The sequence below is a fragment of the Eptesicus fuscus genome, chromosome 13 (assembly GCF_027574615.1).
Source record: "Eptesicus fuscus isolate TK198812 chromosome 13, DD_ASM_mEF_20220401, whole genome shotgun sequence".
NCBI lineage: Eukaryota > Metazoa > Chordata > Mammalia > Chiroptera > Vespertilionidae > Eptesicus > Eptesicus fuscus.
The window spans coordinates 68,166,302-68,193,535 of NC_072485.1; the positions used below are offsets into that span (position 1 = coordinate 68,166,302).

A 27,234-nucleotide genomic window follows, 5' to 3' on the forward strand; every position below is an offset into this window, starting at 1 on the left:
CTGCTGGGACCTCAGTGTTCAGCGGAGCATGGGCCTACGCCAGCCCCGATGCTGTGGTCAAGAGTGCTGGGCCCGACCAGTGGTAGCATCCAAAGCCCCTCTGTGGTGTCAGAGAGATGGGAGCTGACATCCCAGAGGCCGATTCCTGGGCGCCACCTCATCTCTGCCACCAGAGGCCTGGCTCCTTTGAGCCTCATCCTTGGTGAGGCTGCATTCTTGGAGGCCCTCCCCCATCCCCAGCTTCACAGGGTTCAGGGCGTTTGACCCTCCAGTTCGACACCCCCAGCAGGTGACTGGAGTCTGCCCTTCCTCCCTCCCACCCCAAATGTGAAGCTGTAACTACCCCAGGGTTTCCGCTTCTGACTTCAGGGTAACGAGGCAGCAGGCACTGGGCTTTCAGCCCACCAGCCAGGAGCACTGCTCTCCCCAGCCCCGCTCCACGCTGTCCCTCTGTGGCCACAGCACCAGGAAGACTGGCACTCTGCAGGTGGCCAGGGGGAAGCCTGGGCAGCACAGAATGCCCAGATTTATGGAGAGCTGGATGGATGGATGGATGGATGGACAGACAGATAGACAGATGGGTAGATGAGTGAACGGCAATAAAATGAGCTGCAGTTAGTGAATGGCAGGGGATTAGTGAAGAAGGTGTGAGGGTGTAGATAGCAGTGATGACGGTCAGAGGTTGGGTAAGAAGGGAACTGGATGGATGGGGAGTGGGCCAAGCATGGAGGAGAGGCTATGATGGGGAAAGGTGGGTTGCTGAGGGAGGTGAGTGGCTGGACCAGGGTAGCAGGGATGCTGTCTGCCCAGGACGGGAGAGGAAGAGTCCCTCCCTGGACCCACTTACCTGGTGTCACTTTGAGGAACTGGTTCACCTCCTGGGGCTCTGCTTTGATCATGGGCAGCTGAGTCATCTCTCCCGGGGCCTGAGGAAGAGACAGGTCCAGCTCCATCGGCTACCCCTGGGGCCGCCCCCACCAGGCCATCCGCCATCTCCCTCCCTGAGGCCGGTGGCCTGTCCTGCAGAACTGGGGAGGTGGCTGGGCTTAGAGCTCTGGGCATAGCCCAGAAGGAGTAGAGGCAAGTTCCTGTGCGTGGAGGAGCCACTCAGCCAAGCAGAGGGATAAGCATCTGCCAAGGGCCAGGGGCCACACAGAGCATGGCCGGGTCTGGAAACTGGCAGTACTCAGGGTGTCCAGAATGTAGGAATGTGTGTGGGGATGGAGGGGTAGGAACTAAGACCAGATGATCAGAGTGGGGTGGGGGTGGCAGTGGAATCCAGACAAAAGAATTGGAAGCAGCGAGGAGCCCCTAACGGGTTTTAAGCAAGGGACTGACAGAATTTGGTTTACACTTTAAACAAACATGCATTCCTATTTCTTTTCTTTTTTTTAAGTGATAAGCTTTTATTTTTATTTTATTGATTTTCTACAGAGAGGAAGGGAGAGGGATAGAGAGTTAGAAACATCAATGAGAGATAAACATCAATCAGCTGTCTTCTGCACACCTCCCACTGGGGATGTGCCCGCAACCAAGGTACATGCCCTTGACCGGAATCGAACCTGGGACCTTTCAGTCCGCAGGCCGACGACGCTCTATCCACTGAGCCAAACTGGTTAGGGCATCTTATTTCTTTATATTCCAACTTCCAGTTCCAGATAGGATTTCAGGACCACGCATGGCTTCCTACACACGGCTGTCAACACGCATGGGAGCCGTGTTCTCTCTGAGGAAGGCGCTGTGTTGGGTGCTGGATTTCAGGACCATCTTTTCCCTTGGTCTGCGGCCAGCAGAGGGAGGTCGTGATATTGTGGGTGGGACACAGAATCCCAAGTTTAGGCAGATGAGTAAGAATCACAGAAGGTTCAAGGTGAGGGGAGGGGACCTGGTAGGTTCCCTTGTCTATACCCCAGCTCAGCCCTCAAGTGACAGATGAGGGGACTGCGATGCAGAAGGGCGATGGCACTTCACCAACTCCTGGTTCTTTTGCCTCCACTAGCGTGTTGTGACCTCGCTGGAGTGAAGGTGGGGTTTCAGTCTGGCGTCTGAGTTGGGGGTGCAGCTCCTCTGTTTGTGACTGTGATTGGGGGAAAGTTGCTTAACCCCTTGAGCCTCAGTTTCCACCTCTGGTGGCTGCTGCAGTCCTGCCTTCCCTTCGTGCTTTGGCAAGGCCCGAGGTGCTGCGGAGCCAGTCTCGGGTCTGATCACAAAAGATCCTCCACGCTTAGCTGGCGGCTCAGTGGATGAACATTGACTCATGAACCAAGAAGTCACAGGTTTTCAGGTTCAATCCCCAGTAGGGGGCGTGCAGGAGGCAGCTGATCAATGTTCTCTCATTGATGTTTCTATCTCTCTATATCTCTTTCTCTAAAAAATCAATAAAAACATATATATTTTTCAAAAAGATCCTCCAGCTATGCCGGTTTGGCTCAGTGGATAGCGTGTTGGCCTGCAGACTGAAGGGGCCCAGGTTCGATTCCAGTCAAGGGCACATGCCCTGGGGGTTGTGGGCTCGATCCTCAGTAGGGGGCGTGCAGGAGGCAGCCGATCAAAGATTCTCATCATTGATGTTTCTATCTCTCTCTCCCTCTCCCTTCCTTTCTGAAATCAATAAAAGTATATATTTAAAAAAAAAAGACCCTGCACATCTGCAGCCAACCCTAATCCTGGTGGACAGTGGAGGGGTTGGAGGGCTTGGGAGGGGCTGACAGGTCTGCCTGTGGCCAGATTCTGAGCTGTGTGGCCAGCAGGGGGCAGGGCTGGCCCAATCCAGACCAAGGATTTAAGACCACCCAGGGACAGAAGCTCCTTAGAGGCACCTGGTAGCTCACGCTCCCATTTTATAGAGAAGGAGGCTGAGGAAAAGGGAGTGGCATGTGCCCAGAGCACAAGTGAGAGCCAAGCTGGGACCCAGGCAGGGCCTCTCCCAGGGGCCTGGGCTCTGGGCCTCACATTCTCAGAAGGGTTTTCAGGTATCATCTTGGATCTATAGCCAAAGGATGTTATATCTATTCATTCGTAGGGGGTAGGGGTAGCATGAGAACGTGGGTTGAAGATATTAATCTCATGAATGCAAACAACTGAAAGCACAAGTTTTATATTTCCATGTTGGCCTTTCTTTTTTTAAAATGCCGACGCTTTGAGAAAATTGAGTGGCCTGGGCTGTCTCCATCTCTGGGACTCTGGACGTGGCCCAACGCCAGCCCTGCCTGCGTCCTGTCAGCCTTGCCTACGCACGGGGAGGGCCCCAGCTTACTGTGAGGGCTCGATGGTCTGTGCGCATTCTAGGTGGTGCATGGCGGCCCAAGGGGGAGGCAGAGGCCCGTCTGGGAGTGCCAACCCTTGGTCCTGAGGGTCACATTGCTCCCTGTTCATGGAACCCTGAGTGCACAGGGCTTTGGACACTTCTTCCCACAGAGACCCCCCACCCCACCCTTTGCCCCTCCCTCAGCCCCTACAAAACAGTCCCCAGGCTCACCTGGTGGGGGACAGGCAGCCTGGACAGGGGGCTGAGGCCCAGCAGCGGGGGGGTGGCCATGGCAGCAGCGGCAGCCATGGCTGAGGAGGCGGCCAGAGGGTCCATGGGCAGCTCCAGGCTCTGCTCCTGCTTCACCATGACGGAGCATAATTTGTGTCCCAGCACCCAGGCTCCATGTTCCACATCTGGGGGAAGGGGGCAGGACCCAGGCTCAGGGGACTCCCGGAGCACAGGGCTCAGCACCCCCCCCCCCTATCCGCAGGGAGCCAGAAGAAGTGGGGGGCATCTTCTTCATTCAGCAGCTAATAGACTGGGCTTGGACAACAGACCAGAACCCCTCCTGACTGGCTGTGTGACCTTAGGCAAGTTGTTTAACCTCTCTGAGCCTTAGTTTTCTCATCTGTAAACGTGTCTGGTAAGAAGTAAATAAATGTCCAATAAATGGTACTATTGTTCATATAATTGTTGTTATTCAGTAACACTGTGCTAGGTTCTGGGCATCTAGTGAGAGTCACACGCAGTTGGAATGAAAAGGAAAGGAAATGGGGTCAGAGTGGCCGGCAGGGGCGGCACGGCCTGGGGGGCTGCGCTCAGAGCTGTGACTTTGTCCTAAAGGTAATGAGGTGGCACTGAAGAGTTTTAAGTATGTTCAGAGTTGTGATGTTAAAAAAGTTCCCTCTGCCTCTGTGTGAAGACTGGACTGGGGCCGGCAAGTTAGAGGCAGGGACCCGCGGGAGGCGGTTGAAATGGTCCAGCGAGAGAAGACAAGGCCTGAGCAAAGGCAGTGGCAGTGGGGATGGAGAGGACCGAGCGCACTGCAGACATAGTTAGAAGGAAGCAGTCACCGGACCTGGTGATTGGGCGGGAGGAGGTGGGGGGAGGGATGATGCTCAGGTCTCCCAGGCAGCGTCTACCTCCTGCCTATCTAGTGGGCCTCCTGGCCTCACCTGGGCCACAGGGATGGCAGACATCACCCCTTTTCCTGCTGGGTGCCCACAGTCCTCCACCCCAGCTCAGGCTGGCCCCACCTGGAAGTCAGAGAAGCACTGGTAAGGCGGGGGTCTGGGCGGCCAGCTTGCAAAGGAAAGACTATAAGGGGACTCTGGCCTTTGGGACCCTCTGTGGGTGGGGAGAGGGGTCAATGGCTGCCTGATCCCACCTCAGAGGCCAGGCCCCACCCTCTGGGAGCCGGAGAGCCCCAGCTCTGGGCCACAGGCTGCCCCTGGCTCCTGGAACACCCACAATCTTCCCAAATTACAGGGCCAGCCCGCTGGCCTCCGGGAAACTGCCCCCTGCAAAGGGCCCACAAATAAATTACTCTAAAAATAGATTGGGGGTGTTCAAGGAGTTGCTGGGCTGGACATGTGGGGGTGGAGGGAGAGCCCGCCATGGGAGGGTGCCCATCCCACACCCTGCCCCTCCCCAGGCTGTGCCCAAGGCCTCCTTGAGGTGACCTCAGAGTTCTTCCCTGCGGCCAGGACACCGAGGGAAGCTGGGACCTCAGCAACCACAAGCCCTGGAGCCACTTAAAACCTCAAGAGATGTCCCTGCCCTCAGGGCGAGGGTTGGGGGGGGGCAGTACAAAGGTCTGTCTCTGCCCCAGGGGAACCTCTAAGACCCTAAAAAGCACCTCACACTTTCTTCACTGAGCACAGCTGTAAGCCCTTGACACATATGAGTTCATTTATTCCTCCCCCAAATTCTATGGGACAGACACCACTATTTCCCCCATTTAATAGATGAGAACATTAAGAAAACCATTCAAAACCATTGAGCTCTGAGGGGAAAGGAATAAGAAGCACTACAGTACCAAGAGGACTTTTATAGGCACAATGAAAATAGCCAGTAATTATCTATAATCATACAAGTGTAATATGCTAATTAGACTGGACGACCTTCCAGACTAAGCCGTGGCGCTGCGGGACCCGAGATCCTTGCACGAATTTCATGCATTGGGCCTCTAGTTGATATATATTATGTGCTGGGATTTTTAACCTTGCCCAGAATTCTATGTCAAGCCACATAGAATCTTCATTTTATAACTGAGGAAACAGAAGCCCAGAGAGGTTAAGAAACTTGCCTAAGATCACACAGCAGCTGGTGGAAGCATCAGGATGTTTGGTTCCAAACCCAGGACCCCCTTGCTGCCCCCTTGAGGCTGGCAAATGTGGTGGCGGCGAGGGTGTGAGGCTTAGAATCAGCGGGCTTGCTTGCTTCCAAATCCCTAACCTGCATTTTACTGTTTGTGACTTAAACAACTCAGCTTTCCTAAAGGCTCATTGTCCTTATCAGTCAAATAGGGATTATGGTGAAAGTGATTCCTTCCTCACCTCTGAGTTGTGAGCAATAAATGAGAACATGAACATGAAAGCACTTTGGACACTGGAGAGCACTGTAGAAATGTTTACTGCTATTCCCACGGGTAGATGAAGACCCTGAGGCTCATAGAAGCCAGGAGATGTGTCCATGATCACCCAGCCAGACTGCCCAGAGGCCATTTCTAGGTGGGCAACAGTCTGGAGTTCTCGAATGTTGAACCTGAGAGGAAAGACTCAAAGGGCCCTTTGCTTAAAGGCAAGGCAGGGGGCGAGGGGAGCTTCAGAGAACTCTCCCTTCAGTAATAAAAGTGGGTGCAGCAGTGTCTCCCAGGTCGCATCTCGGAGGACGTCACAGTAGGAGGGGTGGGAAGGCTCTAGATAGAGGCTTGGTAACTTGTCCACATTTACTGTTTAATTCCCCGCACTGTTTCCTCCGAGGCAATGCTTCTTGGGCCCAAGTGTGCTTCAGAATCACCCGGAAGGCCGAGCCCTACCCACAGGGCTTCTGATCCCGCAGGTCTGGGTGGGACCTGACATTGACATTTCTGACAAGTTCCCAGGTGATGCTGCGGTCTGGGAACCACCCCTCGCCCACCACTGACCTAAGTCAGCAGCAAATGCTTTTGAGAAGTGCCCACATGGGCTTGATTTGAGGGAGAACAAGAAGGCCGCACAGCCTCCCTGAGGGGTATCTGTGGGTGGGAGTCTCAGCCTCCAGTGCCCCCCGTGGTCCTGAAAAAGCTTCCTTTCCTCCTGGGCCTTATGTGCATGTGCTGTCCTGGGCCCTTCCACCCTTCTTACCTTGGGTGGTGTCCTCCATCTTGATGGGTACAAGGGGGCTCTGGGGTGCAGAGTCACCGCTCAGGGAGTAGCTGTGCTCGGCCTGGATGCCTGGCGTGGGGGAGTCCAGTTCCATGTCCAGTAGAGGGCTCTTCTCATCCAGCACCGGGTCATCGAAGAAGCTGCTGAACAGGTCGTTGGAGAAGTCCTCCATGTTCTCCGCAAAGTGGTCCAGGTGCTCAGGGAAGTGCTAGGGGAGGAGGAGGGGGTGGGGGGCGGTTTAGCTTGGGAAAAGGGTTCAGACCCGGCTGTGGTGGTGCCTCCAGCCCTGCCACCACCAGCACTGTCCCTGCAACATCCCCATTACCCTTCCCGCCATCGTTAATGCCACCACCAGCATTGGCACCTCCCACCACCCACATCACCTGTACCAACTATGATCATTTCTATGATCACTAGCACCAGCCATCACATGACCTCCACCCCCACCTCTGCTGCCATCGCCGGCTTCAATGTCATTACCCTCAAAGATAAGCTGGAGATGGCGTGAAAGGATCCCTGGACCAGGCGACAGGACTCAGGGCTCTAGTTCTGGCTCAGTGACCTTGGTCACATCACTTAGATTGCCTGAGTCTGTCTCTCGGTCCACTCTACTTCCTTCATGGGAGGACTAATTAAAGAGTCACTATGTCTTTGCAACAGCATGGATGGACTTAGAGGGCATAGAGGGTATTACGCTAAGTGAAATTAAGCCAGTCAGAGAAAGACAAATATCATATGATTTCACTTATATGTGGAATCTAATGAGCAAAACAAACAAAGTAGAAACAGACTCACAGACACAGAGAACAAACGGACAGCTGTCAGAGGGGAGGGATGTTGGGGGGCTGGGTGAAAAGGTGAAGGAATTAAACAGTACAAATTGGTAGTTGCAGAATAGCCACAAAGATGTAGATTACAGCACAGGAACTATAGTCAACAATACAGAATAATATTGAGTGTAAACTGTAATTGAAAAATAAATTTAAAAAGAAAAAAAAAGAATATGTCTATGGCAGCAAGTTTGCATCCCAATGGCAGTATTAGTGACTTTTGCTGGGAGTCAAGGTAGGATTATCAAGGCCTTCACTTCCTTCCTTAGTACAGTCCCCACCTGTCCACAGGCCTTCAGTGTCCCCCTTTTCTAAGCCATTCTCTATCCCAAGAGAATAGGCTCTGGAACCATATTACTTGGGTTCGAATCCCCGGCCTTGGTCTTGGGACTTCTAGCCAGACTCAGTGTCATTCAAACTGCCGGTGTTGACTCATTAACGGGCTGTGGGATCAATTTAGTAGGCCATGACCAGAATGTAAGAAGAAATAAAACAGAACAAAATAGAGTACAGAATATCAGCATGCACAGCACACAGAAAAGTTAAATACCCAGTGCAAACTTTTATCTCAGTTATGTGTGTGTGTATGTTTGTGGTGATGATGTAAAATATCCTATATAATAAAAGCCCAGCGACTGAAATGGTGGAATGACCAGAACGACCAAAGACCAGAATGACTGTGGCCCCTTGCCCCGGTCGGCCTCGCCCCCCAGCAGGGATCCCCACCCTGATTGGGGACATGGCTGGCCTGCAAACCGCCAGCGGCCCCTCACCCTGGCCAGCCCCAGGCCCCAGTGGGGACCCCCACTCTGATCAGGGGTATGGCCAGCCTGCAAACTGCCCAGGCCCCTCGCCCTGGCTGGCCCCATCCTCCAGCAGGGACTCTCACCCCAATTGGGGGCGTGGCCAGCCTGTAAACCCCTGTGGTCCCTCACCCCTGATGGCCCCATGCCCCAGCGGGGACCCCACCCTGATTGGGGGCAGGGCTGGCCTGCAAACAGCCCCACCCCCAGCAGGAACCATCACCCTGATCCGGGGCCCCATCAGGGCAGGCCGGCCAACTCCCAGCCATACACCGGGCCTCTATCCTATATAATAAAAGGGTAATATGCAAATTGACCCTAAGGGCGGAATGACCAGAATGACTGCTCGACCAGTCACTATGAGGTGCACTGACCATCTCTCAGTCCCTTTCCTCGGCTGGCAGGTTCCAATCGCCTGATGGTGAATGGGGAACCGGGGGTGGGTGGTGGGGGATGTGGGTGGCACCAGAGGGTGAATAGCAACAGGGATGGGGCCAGTGAGTAGGCGGGAACAGCCGACCTCTTGGTCCCTCCCCCGGGTCTTCAGGCTCTGATCACCTGATGGCAAATGGGGAACTTTATAATGTGGACAGCCAGGGAAGATGGCCCTGATCACAGGCCAGGCCTAGGGACCATACCCGTGCACGAAATTTCGTGTACCGGGCCTCTAGTATTTCTTATAAACAAAAAAGCCTGGAAAATATTGGTATCTGTGATCCTGGGAAAGCGAATTTTCCTCTCTCTCTTTCATTTCTTCCTTGGCACAGGGAACTTTACATGGTTCCTCCCCACCAGGATTAGTGTGAGGATTAAGCAAGTTAATACAGTTGACCCTTGAACAACATGGGTTCCAACTGCACAGGTCCACGATATGTGGACTTTTTTCATCTTGTAAACAGAGGACGTGGCCTTAGGATATTGATAAGTACAGTACTGTAAGTGTATTTTCTCTTCCTTGATTTTCTTATAACATTTTTGTTTCTCTAGCTTACTTTATTGTAAGAATACAGTATACAATACATATAAAACTATGTGTTAATTGACTGTTTATATTACTGGTAAAGCTTCTGGTCAGTAGTAGGCTATTAGTAGTTAAGTTTTGGGGGAGTCAAAAGTTATACATGGATTTTCTACTGCACAGGGGTGGTGCCTCTAACTCCTGTGTTGTTCAAGGTCATCTATACTTGTAAAGAAACTTAGAACAGTTCCTAGCACATAGTAATTACTCAACAAATGTTACCTCTTATTAATAAAGCACCCAGCAGATGGTACATAGTAGGCTTATTTTTTTCTCTCTAAAGAATTATAAGGCCCTAGCTGGTTTGGCTCAGTGGATAGAGCATCGGCCTTCGGACTGAAATGTCCCTGGTTTGATTCCGATTAAGAGCACATGCCCGGGTTGCAGGCAATCCCAAGCAGGGGGTGTGCAGGAGGCAGCCAATCAATGATTCTCTCTTATCATTGATGTTTCTATCTCTCCCTCTCCCTTCCTCTCTGAAATCAATAAAAATATATTTTTAAAAAGAATTATAAGTATGTAAGGAAATGTTATTGTTGTTTATTCCTTATTTACTGACTGAATTTGCTGGTGGGCTGGTAGAGATGATGGAGGGGGGCTTTGCTTCCTGCCCTGGAGCCCCATCTGGTAAAGGGTTAAGGACTGGCTTCTGGGGGGTTGGTTTGCAGTCTGGAGCTGTCTGCTTTGTCTGGCATGGACTCCTCGGAGCCCATTCCAATGCAGAGGGATGAGCAGAAAAGCCCCATCTGAGCATGAGGGTCAGGGCCGCCAGCATCAATCAGTCTGCGGGGAGCAGGGGATGAACACAAGCTCTGCAGTTGGGTAGACTTCCTGTTGATCCCTCGCTCCACTACTTGCTTAGTTACTTTGCTTCTCTGTGCCTCAGTTTCCTCATCGGTTAGGGGGAATAATAGTTCCTATCTCACAGTGTTGTTGTTGTCATGAGGGTCAAATATTTGTCAGGTGCTTACTACTCACCTCAAAGGATTATGAGGACAAAAGGAGTAAATACATATAACACATGTATACATATAACACACATATACATATATGCAGTAAGTACATGTAACACTTAGAACAGTGCCTAGTATGTAGTTGTGAGCCATTATTATAAAGAAAAGCCTAACTCTGGGCCTGAAGTGAGCTGAGCTTGAAGCCCATGGGGGAAGGTGGTTTGGACTCCCCCCCCAAACAAATTGTGATCAGAGAATCCAGGGCAAAATGAGTCCAGAAACCCTACCGACTGAGGTATTCTCTCCTTTCCCAGTTGGCCAGAGCTTATCATTACTATCCAATGTTTTGTTGTGCTTCCACATGCGTTATTTTATTCAATCCTTACAATTACCCAGTGAGATAGGACGTTGCATATCTGAATTTGACAGACAGGGAAACTGAGGCCCAGGGAGCCAAGGAGAACTGGGAATCGTGCACAACTCCTCATTACCCAGTCCTTGCCCAGTTCAGGAATTGCCTGTTTGCCAGACTGTAAACTCCCTGAGGCAGGGTCTATATCTTGTGACGGGTGACAAGGCCTTGTACCCCAGAGGGCAGTGCCAGCAGTATGACAGTTGTCTATCAATGCCTGGGGGAGGCAGTGCCCGGAGGTCAGAGCCTCAGCTGAACAAGTCTCTAAGAATAACTGTGATCCCAGATGAAGACCATTTACAGGGTACAGCCTCCCCCAACCACCCATCCAGAACTGTGCTAGCCACACCCTCTGTAGCGTCTGGGCCAGACCAGCTGGGGTCGCTTTGTCCCTTCTCTCTCTCTCTCTCTCTTTTTCTCCCCCTCCCTCCCTTCCTTCTTCCCTCCCTGTCAGGCCTGGTGTGGGGCCCAATGGGAGGGGGTTGTAAAGAGAGGACAGGGCAGTGAGTCAGCTGCTAAGGTATTTCTCCAGCAGCTGCTTCTCAGGCGATAAGGGTTTGCCAAGCTGTCCCTGGGGCCTGGGAGAAGAAAGATGCTCTCTCCAGTCTGGGCTGGGGTCTCTGAAGGCCTTGGCTCCAGCCAGATGAGCCGGGTCCTTCTCAGAGACCCCTTTTGGGGTGCCCATTGGAACCTGCTGAGGGAGCTCCGTTGGCCCCCTTTTGTGAGCAGCCCCCACCCCACCTGCTGGAAACAGCAGCCAAGACTCAGCAGGATGGAGCTTCCAGAGAGTCGGAGCCAAGGAGAAGGGGAGGGCGGCCAAGGGGCAGGGTGGGGGTGGAGGACACTCAGAAAACCCAGCCATCGCTCAGGGCTTTCTTGTGTGCTGGGCCCACCTCTGGTGGCAACAATGGGCACGTCCCATCACCCCCAGGCCCACTCTCAGCTCCTGGAAGCGCGCCAGAGGGACTCACTTTAGAGGACTTTGTAGCCATACTTCCATCTGGTGCCTGGAGCTCAGTTATGGTTGATTTATATCATCAGGTTGGAGGCAGAAAGGGACCTAAGAAAGCTCATGGTCCACGCCCTCCTCCCCTATTAGCTAATGAAGAAACCGAGATCCAGAGAGGGAAGGCCACCTACCCAGGGTCACACAGTGAACTGGTAATGTTGGGGGGAGGGGGAGGTGTTCTTCATAGCTCTGGGGCTGACAGGATGTGGGGCACCTCTCCTTGTTGTCCTCTCACTTCTTCGTCGTCTCCCCACCCCCCCTCCCCTCCCCCTGGGAAGCCCACTCTGGAGATCTCAGCTGCAGCAGCGCCTCTTGTCCCCCCCACCCCCCGGGGTCACCCAGCTCTCCCTCCGGTTTACACACAGAAAATTCAGAGTATCCGGGGGAATTTATTGGGGGTGGAGGGCAGGAATCTATAAATGGCAGGGGGTCGTGGGTCATAGTTCTGGGGTGGGGGGTGTCGGATTCTAACCGGGGTGAGCGTTCTGTGGAGGTGCCTTTCCAGGCAACTGGGGTGGGGAGGTGGGGCGGGGGGTGAGAAGCAAGAGAAGGAAATACTGTATTATGATTTGTTTCCCTCCTCGTTAAAGACTTTTTCCTACAGTCGTGCCAATACAAGCTCTTTCTCGGCCGCCACGCGCAGCCAGCGCCGGCTCCACTATTTTGGAGAGGTCCCGGGCTCTCCCAGCGCGCATCCCTCCTTTCGGCTGCAGCCCCTCCCCGAGCTGGTCTCCGGCGCCGGCCCTTTAAATGTAAAGAAGGACGCGGATCCGGTGGGCCCCGCGCTCGGAGCCGCCCCGCGGGGAACCCAGCCTGCTCATTGGTGGAATCCGCGGAGCTCCTGGCCAATGGGAGGAGGCTGCGAGGAGCCCTCGGCGGCAGCAGCTGGGGAGGGAGGGGCGGGAGGCGGGCCGGGCTTGCGCGGAGGGCGGTCCCGGGCTGCGCGGACCGCGCGTGTACCCGAAGGGGAGGGTGTTCTGGTTCTGGCCCCGGGTCCCTTTCTGCCCCTGGAGCGGAGGCAGGACCCCTTTGAGCTCTCTCGACCCCCACCGCGAGGAGAGGGAAGTGAGGGGGAAAAGGAGAGGAAGCGTCTCTTCCGACGTCCCCGGCTCGAAGGGGAGGCCAGACCCCAATTCCTAAGTGTCTTTGCAGCTTTTCCAGCTCAGCTCCTTATGCCGCTCCTACAGTAATCCTACCGCGGGCCCAAGAATGGGGCAGCCAGGTCTTGGTCCCTGGTGGGGGAAGGGGGACCCTCCTGGGCCGGCAGGAGGACCGTCTGAAGCTCCTCTGTTCCCACCCCTAATTCCTCCATTGGGTCAATGCAGAGAGAGGGAAACGCTCTGGGGGTGCAGCTGTCTGCAGAGGGTGTGTGTGGGAGAAGGCAGCTTCAGAGCGCCCCTTTCCCCTTCCCCGCCTGCACCCCTACCCCTGGTTTCTGCCCCTTCCGGAACTGACCCAGGCTGATTCAGTCTGTGCTTCGGGAAAAGAGGGAGGAGACCAGAGTGGGTCAGGCTGAGCTGTGGGATAAGGAGAGGGGGGAATCCCGAGCCCGGACATTCCTGCTGAGAGAGTGAGCTCTGGGGAGAGATGGGAGGAGAGTCTTCTTATATTTCCATTTCCCTTTCCCCACAGGCTGGGCCCCCACTCTCCACCCCCCCGTACACACACTGACCCATACATTCCAGGACGGTTACTTGCCTGGTGGTCACTAGAAAATTGACCCCATTTCAGGCTGAAGGGCCACCAGTCTGAGTCACTGCTGTGCCCAGAGAATGTATATATGTGTGGTGTAGGGTCAAGAGAGAGCAGGGAGGGGCTTAGCAGAGGGGAGGTGGGCCCCTGGGTTGTCAGAGAGCCCCCCCCCCCCTTAAGCCGCACCATCCAGGCACTGGGGGTTGCCTTCGCAGACCTGGATCTGAAGGCAGTTCTGTGAAGGGGAAAAGGCCCTGGACTCAGACTCGGGAGACCCAGGGGCAGGTAGTGTTTCCTCCTCAGGCCTCAGTTTTCCATTAGTTATAATCTGTGCTCCTATTGAGGCTCCTCAGAAAGTGGGCTCCTTTTCTCTCCTGGCCTCTCCGAGGCCTGGGAAGGGATGGAGCCGGTTCTCCCTGTCCCAGGAGGTAGCCTCTCTCTGAGTCTTCCTGGCAGGGCATGGGGATTAAGGGGAGCACACTGTTCCAACCTCCAACCTCACACCCCATTCCCCACAGGCCCAGGGCAGGCGGCTGCTGAGGTTTCATATTTCCCCCCTGCTGAACTATTCACCACAGAGCCCAAGTCCAAATAAGCAGAAATACTTCTGTGTGTGTATGGGTGCGCACGCACACACACACACTCCTGTGCACGTGCTACACGGATATGGGCTGTGAGGTTCCTATTTACACAGGGAAACACTATCCAATGTAAGATCTACCCCATGGACACATTTAGTTCCATATACAGCCTGGCACAGGGGTATTGCACGTACACTAGTCAGCTGACACTGGCAGGCACTAACAGACCCAATGAGGACACACTCCTCAGATGTGACAGACAGAAAGACTCCCATATATATGTGCACACACGGGCAGTCACCCCAGACAAAGTCACAGATGTGGTCATGCACACCCTCACATGAACAAACGCAATATCTCACACGACCACAGACTAAATGCTGACTGTGCCAAGCCACGTGCCTGAGATGACTGAGTCATGTGACCCCCAGCAAGGGAACTTTGGTAGTCCCAGGCTCCTCTGGGGCTGGGATAGTGAAGGCTGGAACCGGAGAAGGGAGCAATATGGGGATTGAGGTTTCCTGGGCATGTGCACTAGAGGAAGGAAGGGACAGAGAAAAGGGCAGGCTGGCACCCACCGGAGGCTGCTTCTGTGTAGCACAGGGTCCTGGGGTGCATTCTTTCCAGCCCCCAGCTCTGTTAGTCTGGCCCTCCAGTTCCCCCTCCTGACCCTGGGCAGGACATGGGTCCTCAGGAAAGTGGAGCCTTGGCCTGCAGATTCCCGACCAGCCCCTGGCATCTTCTGGCGAGGCAGCCCATGTGCTGTGGCCCAACCCTGGGGAAGGTGCCAGGTACTGTCTGGGCAGGAGGGAGTGATGGCAGTGAGTGCTGCCGCCCAGGGCTGGGATTAGCTGTGACTGGCACCACGAATGGCACAGCAGCCCACGGTCTGGCTGCCGGAGATGTTGGTCCATAGGCAGTGGCCAGAGGAACCCTGTGGGACAGCTCAGGACACTGGAGTTAAGTGCCAGGGCTGGTGCTGGGGGCCGCTGGAGAATAAAGGCATCTAATCACATTCATTTATTCATCACATGCATTTGTTCAGTATTTACTGAGTACCTGCTCTGCGCCCAGACCTGTGGACACAGAGATGAACAAAGCCCACTTCCTGCTTGGAAAAGACTTTCTCACTAGTGGTGTGACTACCCCATTTATGAAGTAGGTCCCAGGTTTGAACTCTGCTCTGTCTCCAGAGCATTCTCCACCTGGCATCAAGAGGGATTTTCAACACCAATATGACTGTGAGACTCCCCTGCTCATTCATTATCCATTGGTGACTCCCCACCGCCCTTAGGATAGCTTCCCAGTTCCTTAGTGGAGCTTGAAATGATTTAGCCAGGTTGCCTCTAAACTATGTCTTGCTGGGTCCAATTCTCATCTCTATCGCCAAAGCCTAGCGTTGGTCCCAGCACATGGTAGATGCGTTCGCTGAGTGACTGACCGACTGAATCAGTGGGTGAATGAAGGAATGCGCCAGTGATCTAACGGACCGAGGCCTTTTTTCCTGCAGCTGAGCCTCCAGGAATGACTGCCTGGAATTCCACTCGGATGCCAGCTTGCTCCTGCTCCAGGCAGAGTTTCCATGCGCCTGGACTCCTTCCCTGGGCTCCTCCCTGTTGGGTTGTTCTTCCTCAAGGCCTTTTTGTTCTTAAGCCCCAGCCAGACCAGGTACCTGCGGACCACAGCCCCCTACTCAGAGCGGGAAGAACTGTCCCAGGCGTAGGCCAGGCCAAAGAGTATAAACAGAGCCCAGTGGCCAACCGGCTGAGCTGCTCTCCCGGCCCCTGGCCAGCTGGAAGGCCCTCCGCGGCTGAAACCTGCCACCCAGCTCTGGCTGGAATTCCCTTGGCCGCTTCCCTCTCCTCAGCACACTCAGCATTCGGCCTTTGGCTTCCTCAGCATCCCAGCCTGTCTGAGTTGTCCTCAGGTTTTATTTTTGGAAGAAGCTGCATTCTCTCTCCTTATTTACTCCTTCCTTCAGGGAAGGTGTGGGACCCCTGGGCTCGGCTGGGGATCAGGCTGTGGTTCCAGCTCCTGGGGCCTGGACCTCTCTGGGGCTCCAAGGGAGGGGGCCTCCAAAGGCTCCTGACCCATCTGATGCTTCACAGCCAGAGGCCTCTGCCCTCCTCCCCCCACCCAGTGTGTGACTAATGCCTCCCCTGCCCTTCTTGAAGAGTGCCACGGTAGCCAAAAGAAACAATTACAACTGTAGGGCTGAAAGAAATTCTGGCATCATTAGATCCATCTCTTATTTGCAGAGGCAAAGTAGTACAATGGTTACGAGCAAGGGAAGCAGGCCGACCTGGTCCGAATCCTGGCTGTTACTTGCTGAGTAGCCTTGCGCAAGTTACTTAAGCTCTCTGAGCCTCACTTGTCAGCTGTAAAATAGGGGGGTAATTATAGCTACCCCACCAGGTTGCTGTGAGGAGGAAATAACATTTGTAAAGAGCTTTACAAATGTGGGACATGGAGGAGGCTCTCATTACATGGCGCTGTTATTACTACAGAGAGGGAAACTGAGAACTCAAGGTAAGCAGCCATTCCCAGAGTCTTTCCTCTGTCTCATCTTCCTTCCAAGAAGGGAGGGGGCTGCCATCAGCCCAAAGAAGGAATCGCCTTGAGTCAGTCCCATGGGCAAACCCCTGGGTCTTCAGGGTCTGCCTTCTACCACCAGTCCAGGCCCTCCTCTGGGGCAGGCATTTCTTCCACTGCCCCACAGGCCTCTTGCTTGCTCACTGAGGGTCAGGGGTCAGGGGAGGAGACCCCAGCACTCAGCCCCTAGGCCAGTGGGACTCTGAGAGGAGGGGGGAATGCTGGGTCCTGACATCACAGAGCAGAGAAGCTGGAGCCACAGCCATGCAGGCCAGCTGGGGCCCTTCCAGCACGTCCAGATGTCTCAGGAATGTGCTGAGCTGGGAACTACCTCGTTCCTTCCCTCACCACCCCCAACCCCTCATCCCCTCATATGCTTGCTCAAGCTCTGCCTTCACCCCACCCCCTTCCTCTTTCATCTCTCTCTGGGAGGGCCTCTGGCCCACTGTCCCTCTGGCCCATTGCTACAGCCCAGCTTCCTCTCAAGACCACTGAAGGGGGTCACTGAGTGCAGGAGCCCTTCTCCTTCCGCAGACCCTATGGGCTGACCACGTGGGGTGGGGGAGATGGGAGCCTGAGCGAACGGAGAGGAACGTTCTGAGCAGATAGCACAAGCCAGATCCCAAATGTGGAACTGATTTACAGCCCTGGGAGAGAAAGGGGTGAAGGCTCTGGGGCAGCAGAGGGCAGGGCTGGGCTTCCTCTTGGGGAGGATGACAAGAGGGACTCTGGGCATCTTGTCCCAGCGGATGGGTGGGAAGGCCAAGGAGGTGAGGTGCCAGGTTGGGCTGGGCTCAGGAGGACTCAGACCCTTCTATTCCCCTGGGGCCAAGAGGGACATGCTATGGATGGTCCTGAACTGTAGGAGGGGCGGGGGAACCCCATTAGTGTCCCAGGGTTAAGCCAGGAGGAAGGACATGGTTTAGCCTCGGGCTGTCAGCATGAAGAGGGACAGCCTGTCTTGCTGCAAGGGTGGGCTTGCCTTGGACTCCCCAGGTCAGCCTGGCCCCAGTGCTGGGGATGAAGGAGCCAGAAGGGACTGGTACTCCTGGCCCACTGTGAGAGTCACATCAGGGCAGAGGGTGGAAGGAAGAGGAGAGAAGGGACCTGGGATCAGCTGCTGGCTTAGGCTGCTCTGGGGTTGGGAAGGGCCCACAATTCTGTCTCCTCTCGGGGAGGGTCCTTCATCATCTGGACAGGCTGACAGCTGACATCCCTCCAATGGACTCCCAGCACTGAGGCAGTTCAGTTAGCACTGGGACCACCACGGTGTCTAGCTCAGAACTATCGCTGGCCCCCTCCCGCCTACAGATAACACTCCCAGCTCCAAAGCACTGCATTCCACTTACCAGATAGCTGGAGCCACTCATCTTTGTCTTCCCTCCAGCCTCGTTGGATGACCACTCCCAGTTCCTTGAAACTGCTATGAGCTCCATTGTTGCAGGATCTTTGCTTGTACCATTCCTTGTGCCTGGAATGCCTTTGCCCTTTATCTCTTCATTCCAACTCCTATCATCCTTTACGTCCTAATTCAATGCTGCTTCCTTCAGGAAGCCTTCCTTGGCCACCCAGCTGGAAGAGTCCTCTCCCATTTGTAGACTGTTAGGTCACTGGCTAATATCATTCCTTGAACTCCAATTATGCACAATGGGACCCATCTCTCTTTCTAAACTTGAACCTCCTTGAAGGTAGAATCTAGGGTGGAGTTCATCCTTAAACCCTCTGCAGGGCCTCACATACTGTGACCCACAGGTTGAGAACCACTAGCAGGGTCACCTAAGACCATCGGAAAACACAGATATTTACATTACAATTCATTAATAGTAGCAAAATTACAGTTATGAAGTAGCAACGAAAATAATTTTATGGCTGGGGGTCACCACAACATGAGGAACTGTATTAATGGGTCGCGGCTTTAGAAAGGTTGAGAACCACTGAGCTAAAGGCAACCATTAACGGCTCCCCAGGGATTGTTGAGGTACCTGCCAAGTTGGGTTTGGGAGTAGGCATAGCATCTCAGGAGATTCCTGATCAGAATCTGCCCAGAGTGGAGTGGATTCATGGTCTACAGCTCATCTCTTCCCCAGATTCATGTGTGGTCTTTTAAAAATATATTTAAAAATATATTACTGATTTCAGAGAGGAGGGGAGAGGGAGAGAGAAACTTTCGTAATAGAAAATTTTGTAATAGAAAAGGCCATCATGGTAAAGTGAAAGGTAGATGTGGAATTTAGGTTAAGATTTACTCCTTGAATAAATGAACAAAATCCATTAAAAAAAAAAAGTACCATCAAAGTTGGTAGTATAGAAGTGTTTATCTTCCATTATGCATATACCCACCCATTCATCTATCCACCACCTCTGCCCTTCCTTCCTTCCTTCCTTCCTTCCTTCCTTCCTTCCTTCCTTCCTTCCTTCCTTCCTTCCAATAAATAAACATATCTGAGCACTCAGTCACTATAGCTATAACTAGGCAATAGATAAAAATAACTGCCTGACACTCCCTGCCTTCAAAGAAGTCACAGTCTAGTTCAGCAAATGAGGAAGCCAAGGCCCAAGGTCACACAGAAAATCAGGGCAATGAGGTGAGGAGAGGTGAGGACATGGGCAAAGGCTTGGCCTGTCTGCTTCCAAAGCAAGTCCCCTCAATTGCTGCTTTAAAACTGCCTCCCGGCTCTCCTCAAGGCCCTGAAGAGCCTGCTCACTCCACTGCTGCTTTCATTTTTGTTATTCTTTTGGAAGGGGATGGCGGACAGCTGCTGCTGTCCAGCTGTTAGGTCGGACCACAGAGCCCAGCCCAGATGTGTCAGCCCCTGTGTGACGGGTGGAGTGGTTCCTGGGCCAAGAGCCAAGGGCCAAGGATGCTTCAGTGAGGGCTCTTCCCAGGAGGGTTGGGAGAGGAGGTACACTGAACCCGGTAGCAGGGAACCCATTATTGCCTTACTTGTCAAGTTGGCCTTGTTGATGATATGGTGTGTTCAGGTCATGGGGATCAGGATCTTTTCTCTGATGACCAGAGTTCTTGCCTCTCCCAGCTTTCCCTGAACCAGATACACCCACTCCTACCTTCTTCCCAATCCTGGTCAAGGGTTCTGCCACTTAAGTTGGCTTCCCCTAGTCTGTCCGAGGGGGTTACATAGCATTCCAGCCAAAGCAATGCTCATGGTCTTGACTTAACTCCACCCAAATCTTCCTCCTCCATCCTGCCCCCTGGAGTGCTGAGACTTCCAGAAGAACAGCCTGTTCTCCAGCATCTGGAACTGGTTTCTTGAGGGAGGTTCAGGGGCAAGCCAGGTCCCAGAGAGGGATGCTCAGGGAGGGCCTCAACAACAAGACTTGCAGGAGGCACACGGTACAAGGAGGGAAGACACAAGGCGGGGCGGGGGGCGGGGGGCGCGGAGAGAGTCTTTCATCCTCCCCTCTCCTGGCGCAGTAGCCAGGTCAGGCTAGGCCAGACAGAAGCAGACCTTCCCAGGGAGTCCTGGAAGCTGCAGAGAGCAAAGGTCTGAGTTCCCAGGCGGGATGGGAACAGCATCCCCGAGCGAGTACGGGATGTGGGGCCTCTCCTCTCACTGGCCAGGCAACCTGCTGGCTCTGCTCCCAATGCGCTAGGCATCCACAGTGCCCTAAGGATGGGAGTAAGTGAGGATGAAGGTGGGGCTCCTCGGATAGCTGATATCCCAAACTTCCCTTGCTCTAGAGAGCGAAGTTCAAACCAGTACAATAGCGAGAGAGAGATGTTCTCTCCCCTCCTTGACTCCATGGGATCCCAGCCCCAGAACAGAGTTAACAGGTCCCCCTCCTCTCTAATTCTGTTTTTCATCTGCACAGGGACAATGACGCCTATACACAGCCCCAGTCCACCCCGCTGACATGCCTTCAGTAAGTCCTTTGCCAATAGAGAGGGGGACACTGAGGAGGCAGAGTGGGGAGGTTGCCTCTTCTGAGAAACTTTCCATGACCCGCAGCTCATCTGGGTGCTCAGGCTCTCACCATTGCTCTGCTCCCTCCTGGCACCCAGCGGTACTGCCACTGTCCCTTTTCCTCTCTGTCTCTCTCTAGCTGTGAGTGGCTGGAGGTCACTCTGCATGGTGACCGCCTTCGCCAGCTGCTAAAGGAGGAGATGTGTGTATTGAGGGACGACCAAGCAAATCCCCAGCTGGTCCAGGGAAGCCGGAGGGACCTCACAGCAGATCAGGGTACAGACAGCATCTTCCTGGGATCCAGCATCCCCATCACCCTCAGGGCTGAGCAGGCCAGGACCCAGAGACCCTTAGGGCCTCTTCGGGAATTATGGGTTTACTTCTTGAGCACACAGGCCCGTCTTTTTGTTTTTTATCTTTATTGTTGAGCACAGACCTCTCTTTTTAAAAACATTCTCCCCCCTTCCCTTATTGGGATTGCCCCGGTTTGAAGTATTGTTTTCTCTACAAATGGAGTAAACCCTTGAAATGGAGCAAAGTCCACCACAATGCGACAAAGCCGCGGCTTCTGTCCTACACCGGGGGCCCATCTCAAACAAAGGTGGGCAACCTTTTATCGAAAGGGCTGACTGCCTCGTGCTCCTTTAGAACCTTCTCAGTTTGGTCTGTGGCATGTGGTAAGTAACATTTCACCATCTTGACTTTTGTGCTTTTTGTGATAGTACAGACCCCAAATCTATTGTTTTTCATTGATCCTGTAATACCATAACCTCCCATTTTACATAATTGGATACTTTGGACTCTGTTTATTGCCTTCTGGTAGAATTTTACTATATTAAGCACCTATTGTATGCCATGGTGCTGTGCTAGGTTTATGGCAATGGACAACACCGACATGGTCTCTGTTCTCATGAACTTTCTTTTTCACAGAGGAAATGGACAATAAGCCAATAAAATAACTGCAATCTGAGATAAGAGCTATGAAGAAATCAAAGGACTGAAACGGAAAATTACAGTGTCCCACTGGAGGTGGTTGGGAGAACCTTTTCTAAAGAGGTGACATTTGAACTGAAGAAGATGAGGTAGAGAGAACTGAAGGGAAAGCATTCTAGATGCCAGGAACAGCACGTGCAAAGGCCCTGAGGTAGGGCCAGGAAAATACTTAGTTTTAAGTTGGTGAATGTGGATCCAGGAGTCCTGAACAAGAAGAAACTGGGGAAGAGGGAAGCCCTAGAGCCAATGCTCAAAGCTGAGGCCTAAACTACAAATTAAAATTTGCTGTGGCTCAGTCAGCTCTAGACTATCCTGTCCCAGGAGCTACGAATGTCTGTACCACACACAGGATGGGGATGGCTCAAGGCAATGACAACTCATTGGAAAGCATGGAGAAGCTTCCTGAATCTCAGAGACAGTGCAGGCTGCAGGACTGATGGCTGGGAGTTGATGAGCTTAAGCACCTTTTTTTCCCTCTCCCTAAAAATGTGAGGTCTGACCTAGGCCTGCCCCCCTTTAGTCATTCAGTAATAGTTGGTTGAGGCCTACTCTGTGCCAAGCACTGTACATGGCACTGGGGTACAACAGTGAACAAGACAGATAACCCCTTGCCTTCAAGGAGCTCATATCTCAGTAGGGGAAGCACAAAACAAAACAAAACAATAAAACCTGCCCAAAACAAACTCAGTGTTCTAGAGGAGTAGGCATTCGGGGAGATCTCCCTTCCTGAATAGGAGCCCTAAGGTTTGGGCTCCTCCATTAGTTTTTCTCCATTAGTCCTTTTCCCATGGATTCTACTCTGAGACCAGAGTGCTTTGGCCCTTGGGACCTCCCTCTCATTGGTGAGAATTTAAAGAGAAACACACATGTATGCACATGGGCTCACACACATATACCCCTCCCCTTTTAAGGGCTATTAAAGGCCCACACACAGACATAGAAACACCCAAATGCACATACTTCTCTAATCTCCTTAAGTCCTCCAAAGCCTGGGGGTGGGGGTTTTCTGCTTTCCCATTTAGCTCAGGAGAAGCCAGGCTGGGGGCCTGGGCAGCAGTGATCAGGCTTAGCCCCACACCTCCCTTCTCCTGGGCTGGTCCCTGGGTTTGGTCATTCCCATACCTGGCCTCCCCAGCTGCTGGGAGGTAAATGAGTGTGCTGGGCAAACATCCTCCAAGCTTCCTGCTGCTCCCCTCTGAGACAACAGAACTTCTCTTCCTCCTTCTCCTCCCACCCCCCAACACCTTCCCAGCTGGGCCTTCTCTGGGACCCAAAGCCATTTCCCCCTAGAGAAATCAGAGTCACCCCTTCCCCTTAGCCAGAGGAATGAGGCAAGAAGCACCCAGAACCAGTGTCTCTATCTGGAGGTATGACCTGTTCTCCCTCCGGTCCTTTACCCCAGTTCTCTGAGCACTAGACCCTCTCTCATACTTGCCCAGGGGCTGGTCACAGGGCACAGGGAAGCGGGCTCTAGGGTGGCCACCTCAGGAACCGGGGAAGATATGGGGAGGGGAATCCCCCACACCTGGAAGGAAGGGCAGCCCCTTCTGAGGGGTGTCTCTGAGAATCACATAGACAAGACTGCATGATAGGATCTTCACAAAAGAAAACATAAAGCCCCCCCCCCCGGCCACCTTGCAAGCACACTGGACTGGACTTGACCGCATGCTCATTCTCCCGTCTCTGTCCAAGCGAATGTGTGCTTCTTAGGTACAAGTGTGCAGGGTGAGCATTCCTTTTGATGTTTGCTTTTTGCATGGGGCGACAGAGTACATACACTTTCCACATGACTTTATGGCCTTTATCTGGATTTTAAAGGATAACGAATATCCTGCTCTCCATCTTCCAGACTGAGAAGCATGCAGACTCCATCCCTTCCCATCCTTAACCCCGGAGACATTTTCCTGCCCTCATGCAGCATGAAGAAGGAGTTGGTATGGGACCTTAGACACTTAAATGGAGGCACCAGAGAGGGTCCCACAGCAACTGCTACCTGAGTAGTTCTTACTGTCACTCTATGTAGCTTCTGGAGCAAGTTAACCATGGAAACTTACCTGCCAGGCAGAGTCCTAATTCATCTTTAATTAAAGTTGTCACTAAATCTCTACAGTACACTATGGGGAAGGTCTGTATCTCCATTTTTCAGGTGAGGAAATCAGAGCATGAAAAGTCACTTGTCTGAACTGCCGAGGTGGCTGGCGGCAGAAGCACCGTTAGAACCAAATTTCGTGATTCCCAGCACAGGAATTCTTTTTCCTCTCCTCTCAGAAATCCTTCCCTGTGCCCTGCCTCTCCCGGCCTGGCCTAGGACCCAGGTCAAGAGCTTTTCTAGCAGGGCTTTCCGCCCCATCCTGGTGCTGGATACCACTGTCTGATCGTGCCTCCTTTCCTGTGCTGGACCACGGCCCGGAGGAGCAGCTGGGGAGGCAAGGCTGAATGGAGCAGCAGGAAGAGGCTGTAGGCGGCAGAGTTCATTCAGAAGAAAGCCCAACTCAGAGCTGCTCAGGGTTCTGAGGAAACCTCCCAGAGGGGCTTTACCGCCTCCCTTGGCTACAAGGGTACACACAACAACCCCGCTCCCTCTGGCCAGTATCTGTTACCAACTCCAGGAGAGGCGTGTGGAACCCCAGCTCTCTGCTGCTTTATTCCTAGGATCGGTGCCAGACCATCCTTAGAAAAACTTGATCCAACCTTTGCCCATTTTATAGACAAAGAAACTGAGGCCCAGGGAAGGGAGCTGGTGGTGTGGCCCAGGTTCACAGAAGGGAGGCAGAAGCAGAGGCAGGACTAGAACCCAGGTCTCCCCCGCCACAGGTTCAAGCCCTCTCTCTCCTCCTCCACTTGGCCTCCCTGCCCAAGTGCGCTCCCTCTGACTGGGACCAGGAGCCTTCCTCAGAGGGCAGGGTGACCCAGCTCTGCTGCCTAAGGAAGGTCCGGGAGACCTCAACCCCATGCCTCCCAGGCTCAGGGTCCTGCTGCTTGGCTGGTCTGGCAGCCAGGGGCAGTTTAGGTGGAAGTCTAAGATGCCCAACCCCTTACATTTCTATGCCCTTGGCTTCTGTCTGGCCAAGTTGATCTTAGTCCCAGCAGGTAGAGGCCAGGAAGTGGAGGCCCTGGGATGATCTCTGGGTTTGTGTGTGTGCCTGTGTGCGCGCACACACGTGTGCAGACAGACTGGAGGTTCACTACACGGGGGGGCATCCTACCAGATTCTCCAAGCTGCCCACATTTTAACCGGGAAGGTTCTTCGGAACCCAAATATTTTTTCCCTGTTACTGAGCCCATACCCCTCCCCCAACAGCAGGGCCTTTGGGCTGAGCCTGAAAGAGGGAGGGAGGGAGGGAAGAAGAGAGAGAAGCCACGTTTCCTTAGGATGGGAGGGGAAGAGAGAAAAGGGAGAAAAAGGACAAGCTCAGACGCACAGAGTTACAGAGAGAGAGAGAAAGTCAGCGAGAGGTGAGGGAGAAACAGACCTAGAGACACAGGGACGGGGAGCAAGACCTCCCTCGTCCTGGGCGATCGATCGCCCCGCGCTGCTCTGACCAGCTGAACGTCAGGCCCCTTCCTGGGGGCACCGCGTTCTTGACTTTGGGGCGGCAGCACCCCTAAGTGTCCGGGTCTGGCTCAGAACCCGAGTCTGGATCCCGGGGCGTCGAGACTCTGGCCCCTCGAACGCTCCCCTGTGCGCCTCCCAGCGGAGAACCGGCCGCGGGTCCACTTTGCGCGCAATCTGGTCCTGGAACCCCGGGCGGGGGCAGGATTTGTGTCTTTCAAGCCCACGTCGGAGAATCGGGTGGCGCCGCCGACGCCTCGACGTCCCCTTCCCCAGAAGGTGGAGGCCAATGTCCTCCCGGACGGAGCTCCGAGGCTCCGGTCCCGGCTCGGGCACTAGGGAGGTGTTGGGGGACCTCGTCACCGGACCTCAGAGCTCGAAGCACGTGCCCCTCCGGGGGACCCGGCCTCCAGCCCCCTCCTCCGCTCTGCCCAGTGATGTGCAGCCCCGTCTGGCGGGGAGGGGGGTGGCGGGGGGCAGGCGAGCGGCGCAGAGGGGTGCGGAGTGGTGGAAGGGGCGCGCAGACCCCTCGTCTTACCGCATTGTTGAGGAAATCCGACTCGTTCAGGTCCCCCAAGTCCAGGAAGCTGGATCCGGGGAACAGCCTGTCCGCCGGGAAGGGCTCCAAGACGGCGTCCATCGCGGCGGGCTCCGGAGACCCCTGGGGCTGGGCTTCCCTCACTCCAGGGCGGCGGCGCGCCCGGCCCAGAGCTCCTGCTGGAGGCTGGCAGGCGCGCGGGGGCAGGTCCGGGGCTCAGCCCCGCGGGAGGGGCGGGCGGGGGCGGCACTGCCCCGGGCAGGGGGCGCGGGGGGCGCGGGGGGCTTAGGGCGCGGCGGAGGCAGGGCTCAGGGGCGCTGGGCGCACCGCAGGCATTCAGCCGACTCCTCTTCCTCCGGCTCCTCCGGGGGCACAGCTGGCTTCCATGGGGAGCCCGGGAGTGGGGCTGAGGGCTGGAGGAGCCCCCCGGACTGGGTGGGAGCCGGGGGCGGGGGAGCGGAGCGCTCCCCCGAGACTGGTGGCTGTCGGGTGCTCTGCTCTCTCTCCGCGTCTCCCTCGGCTTGGCTTCTGTCACTTTCCTCTGCGAAACCGGGAACCCCTGGCTGGTTAGCACAGCTGGCCAATCCGCCACGCCCCCACATCAATATTCACGATAATTTCATAGTAATGAGGAGGGAGCGGCCTGAGCAGCCGCCCCTCCTCTTTTAAAGAGACAAGCTGGTTTTCTTTGCCAATCTCTCTTCTCTGATGGCTCTCGAAACAGAGGCCTTGCCCTAGCCGGTTTGGCTCAGTGGATAGAGCGTCAGCCTGCGAACGGAAAGGTCCCAGGTTCCATTCCGGTCAAGGGCACATGCCTGGGTTGCAGGCTCCATCCCCAGTTGGGGACTTGCAGGAGGCAGCCGATCCATGATTCTCTCTCATCATGGATGTTTCTATCTCTCTCTCCCTCTTCCTTCCTCTGAAATCAATAAAAATAGATTTAAAAAACAAACAAACAAACCCCAGCGGCCTAAAGCGAAGTCGTCCTGGAGCCCATAACGGTGTTCCTGGAGCCTCGGCATCGTGTACGGCTTCGCTAACCACTGCCCCACACGTTCACGAGGAAGTTGAGTTACTTCCATTCTTCCAGCCCTGGGCTAGAACCTGAGCCAAGTCCAAGGCTGGGAAGTCCATCTCACAGGCCCCTTCACAGATCTCGCGATGGGGAGGTTGTTCACGCCTCCTCCCCCAGGAAGCCTTCTTTGACCCCCAGGCTGAAGCATTTACCACCGTGACACTCGCAGCACATCGTGTGCTTTTCTCCAGGGGATGAGTATAATGTGCTATTGTCATTGTTTGTTCTGCATCTATGACCCTAACTGGACTCTGAATCCCTCAGGGCAAGGACTGTCTCTGCCTTTCCTGTGTGTGTGACCAGGTGACCAGCAGAGATGCAGCAAGGACCCCGCTTCTCTCCAATCCTCAAGTTCCCCTAATGCTTCCCAAGAGCAAGACTTTGGAGCACAGTGGCCACGGGTCTGCGTGAACCCAGACGCCGGCTGGCAGCGCGCTCCATGGTCACGGGACACCCCCCCAGGATCCATGACCTAAGTGTCCCGCTCCAGAGTACAGCTTAATCTCTTGAAAGGGCTGATAAACAATCACCAGGCACCTGAACAAATGGAGGTGGTTCGGAAAGGCACTCCCTCACAGGGTGGGGCACGCCGTTCCTGGGCAGAAGTCATTAACAGGATTAAGTGTGTCCTTGCTGTCTGGGGC

General features: G+C 54.3%; 1 protein-coding gene across 1 annotated transcript in view; it reads right to left on the minus strand.

Moving 5' to 3' along the window:
- CREB3L1 (cAMP responsive element binding protein 3 like 1) overlaps positions 1-25,671 on the minus strand; it is a 33,816-nt gene extending 8,145 nt beyond the window's left edge. Inside the window, exons 1-4 of the mRNA XM_008146769.3 lie at positions 25,516-25,671; positions 6,598-6,826; positions 3,479-3,663; positions 848-926 (exon numbers count right to left, since the gene is read on the minus strand). Of these exons, the coding sequence (XP_008144991.2) occupies positions 848-926; positions 3,479-3,663; positions 6,598-6,826; positions 25,516-25,617 (595 nt within the window). The 5' untranslated portion in view covers positions 25,618-25,671. The remainder of the gene's footprint in view (positions 1-847; positions 927-3,478; positions 3,664-6,597; positions 6,827-25,515) is intronic.
- Positions 25,672-27,234: the final 1,563 nt, after the last annotated feature.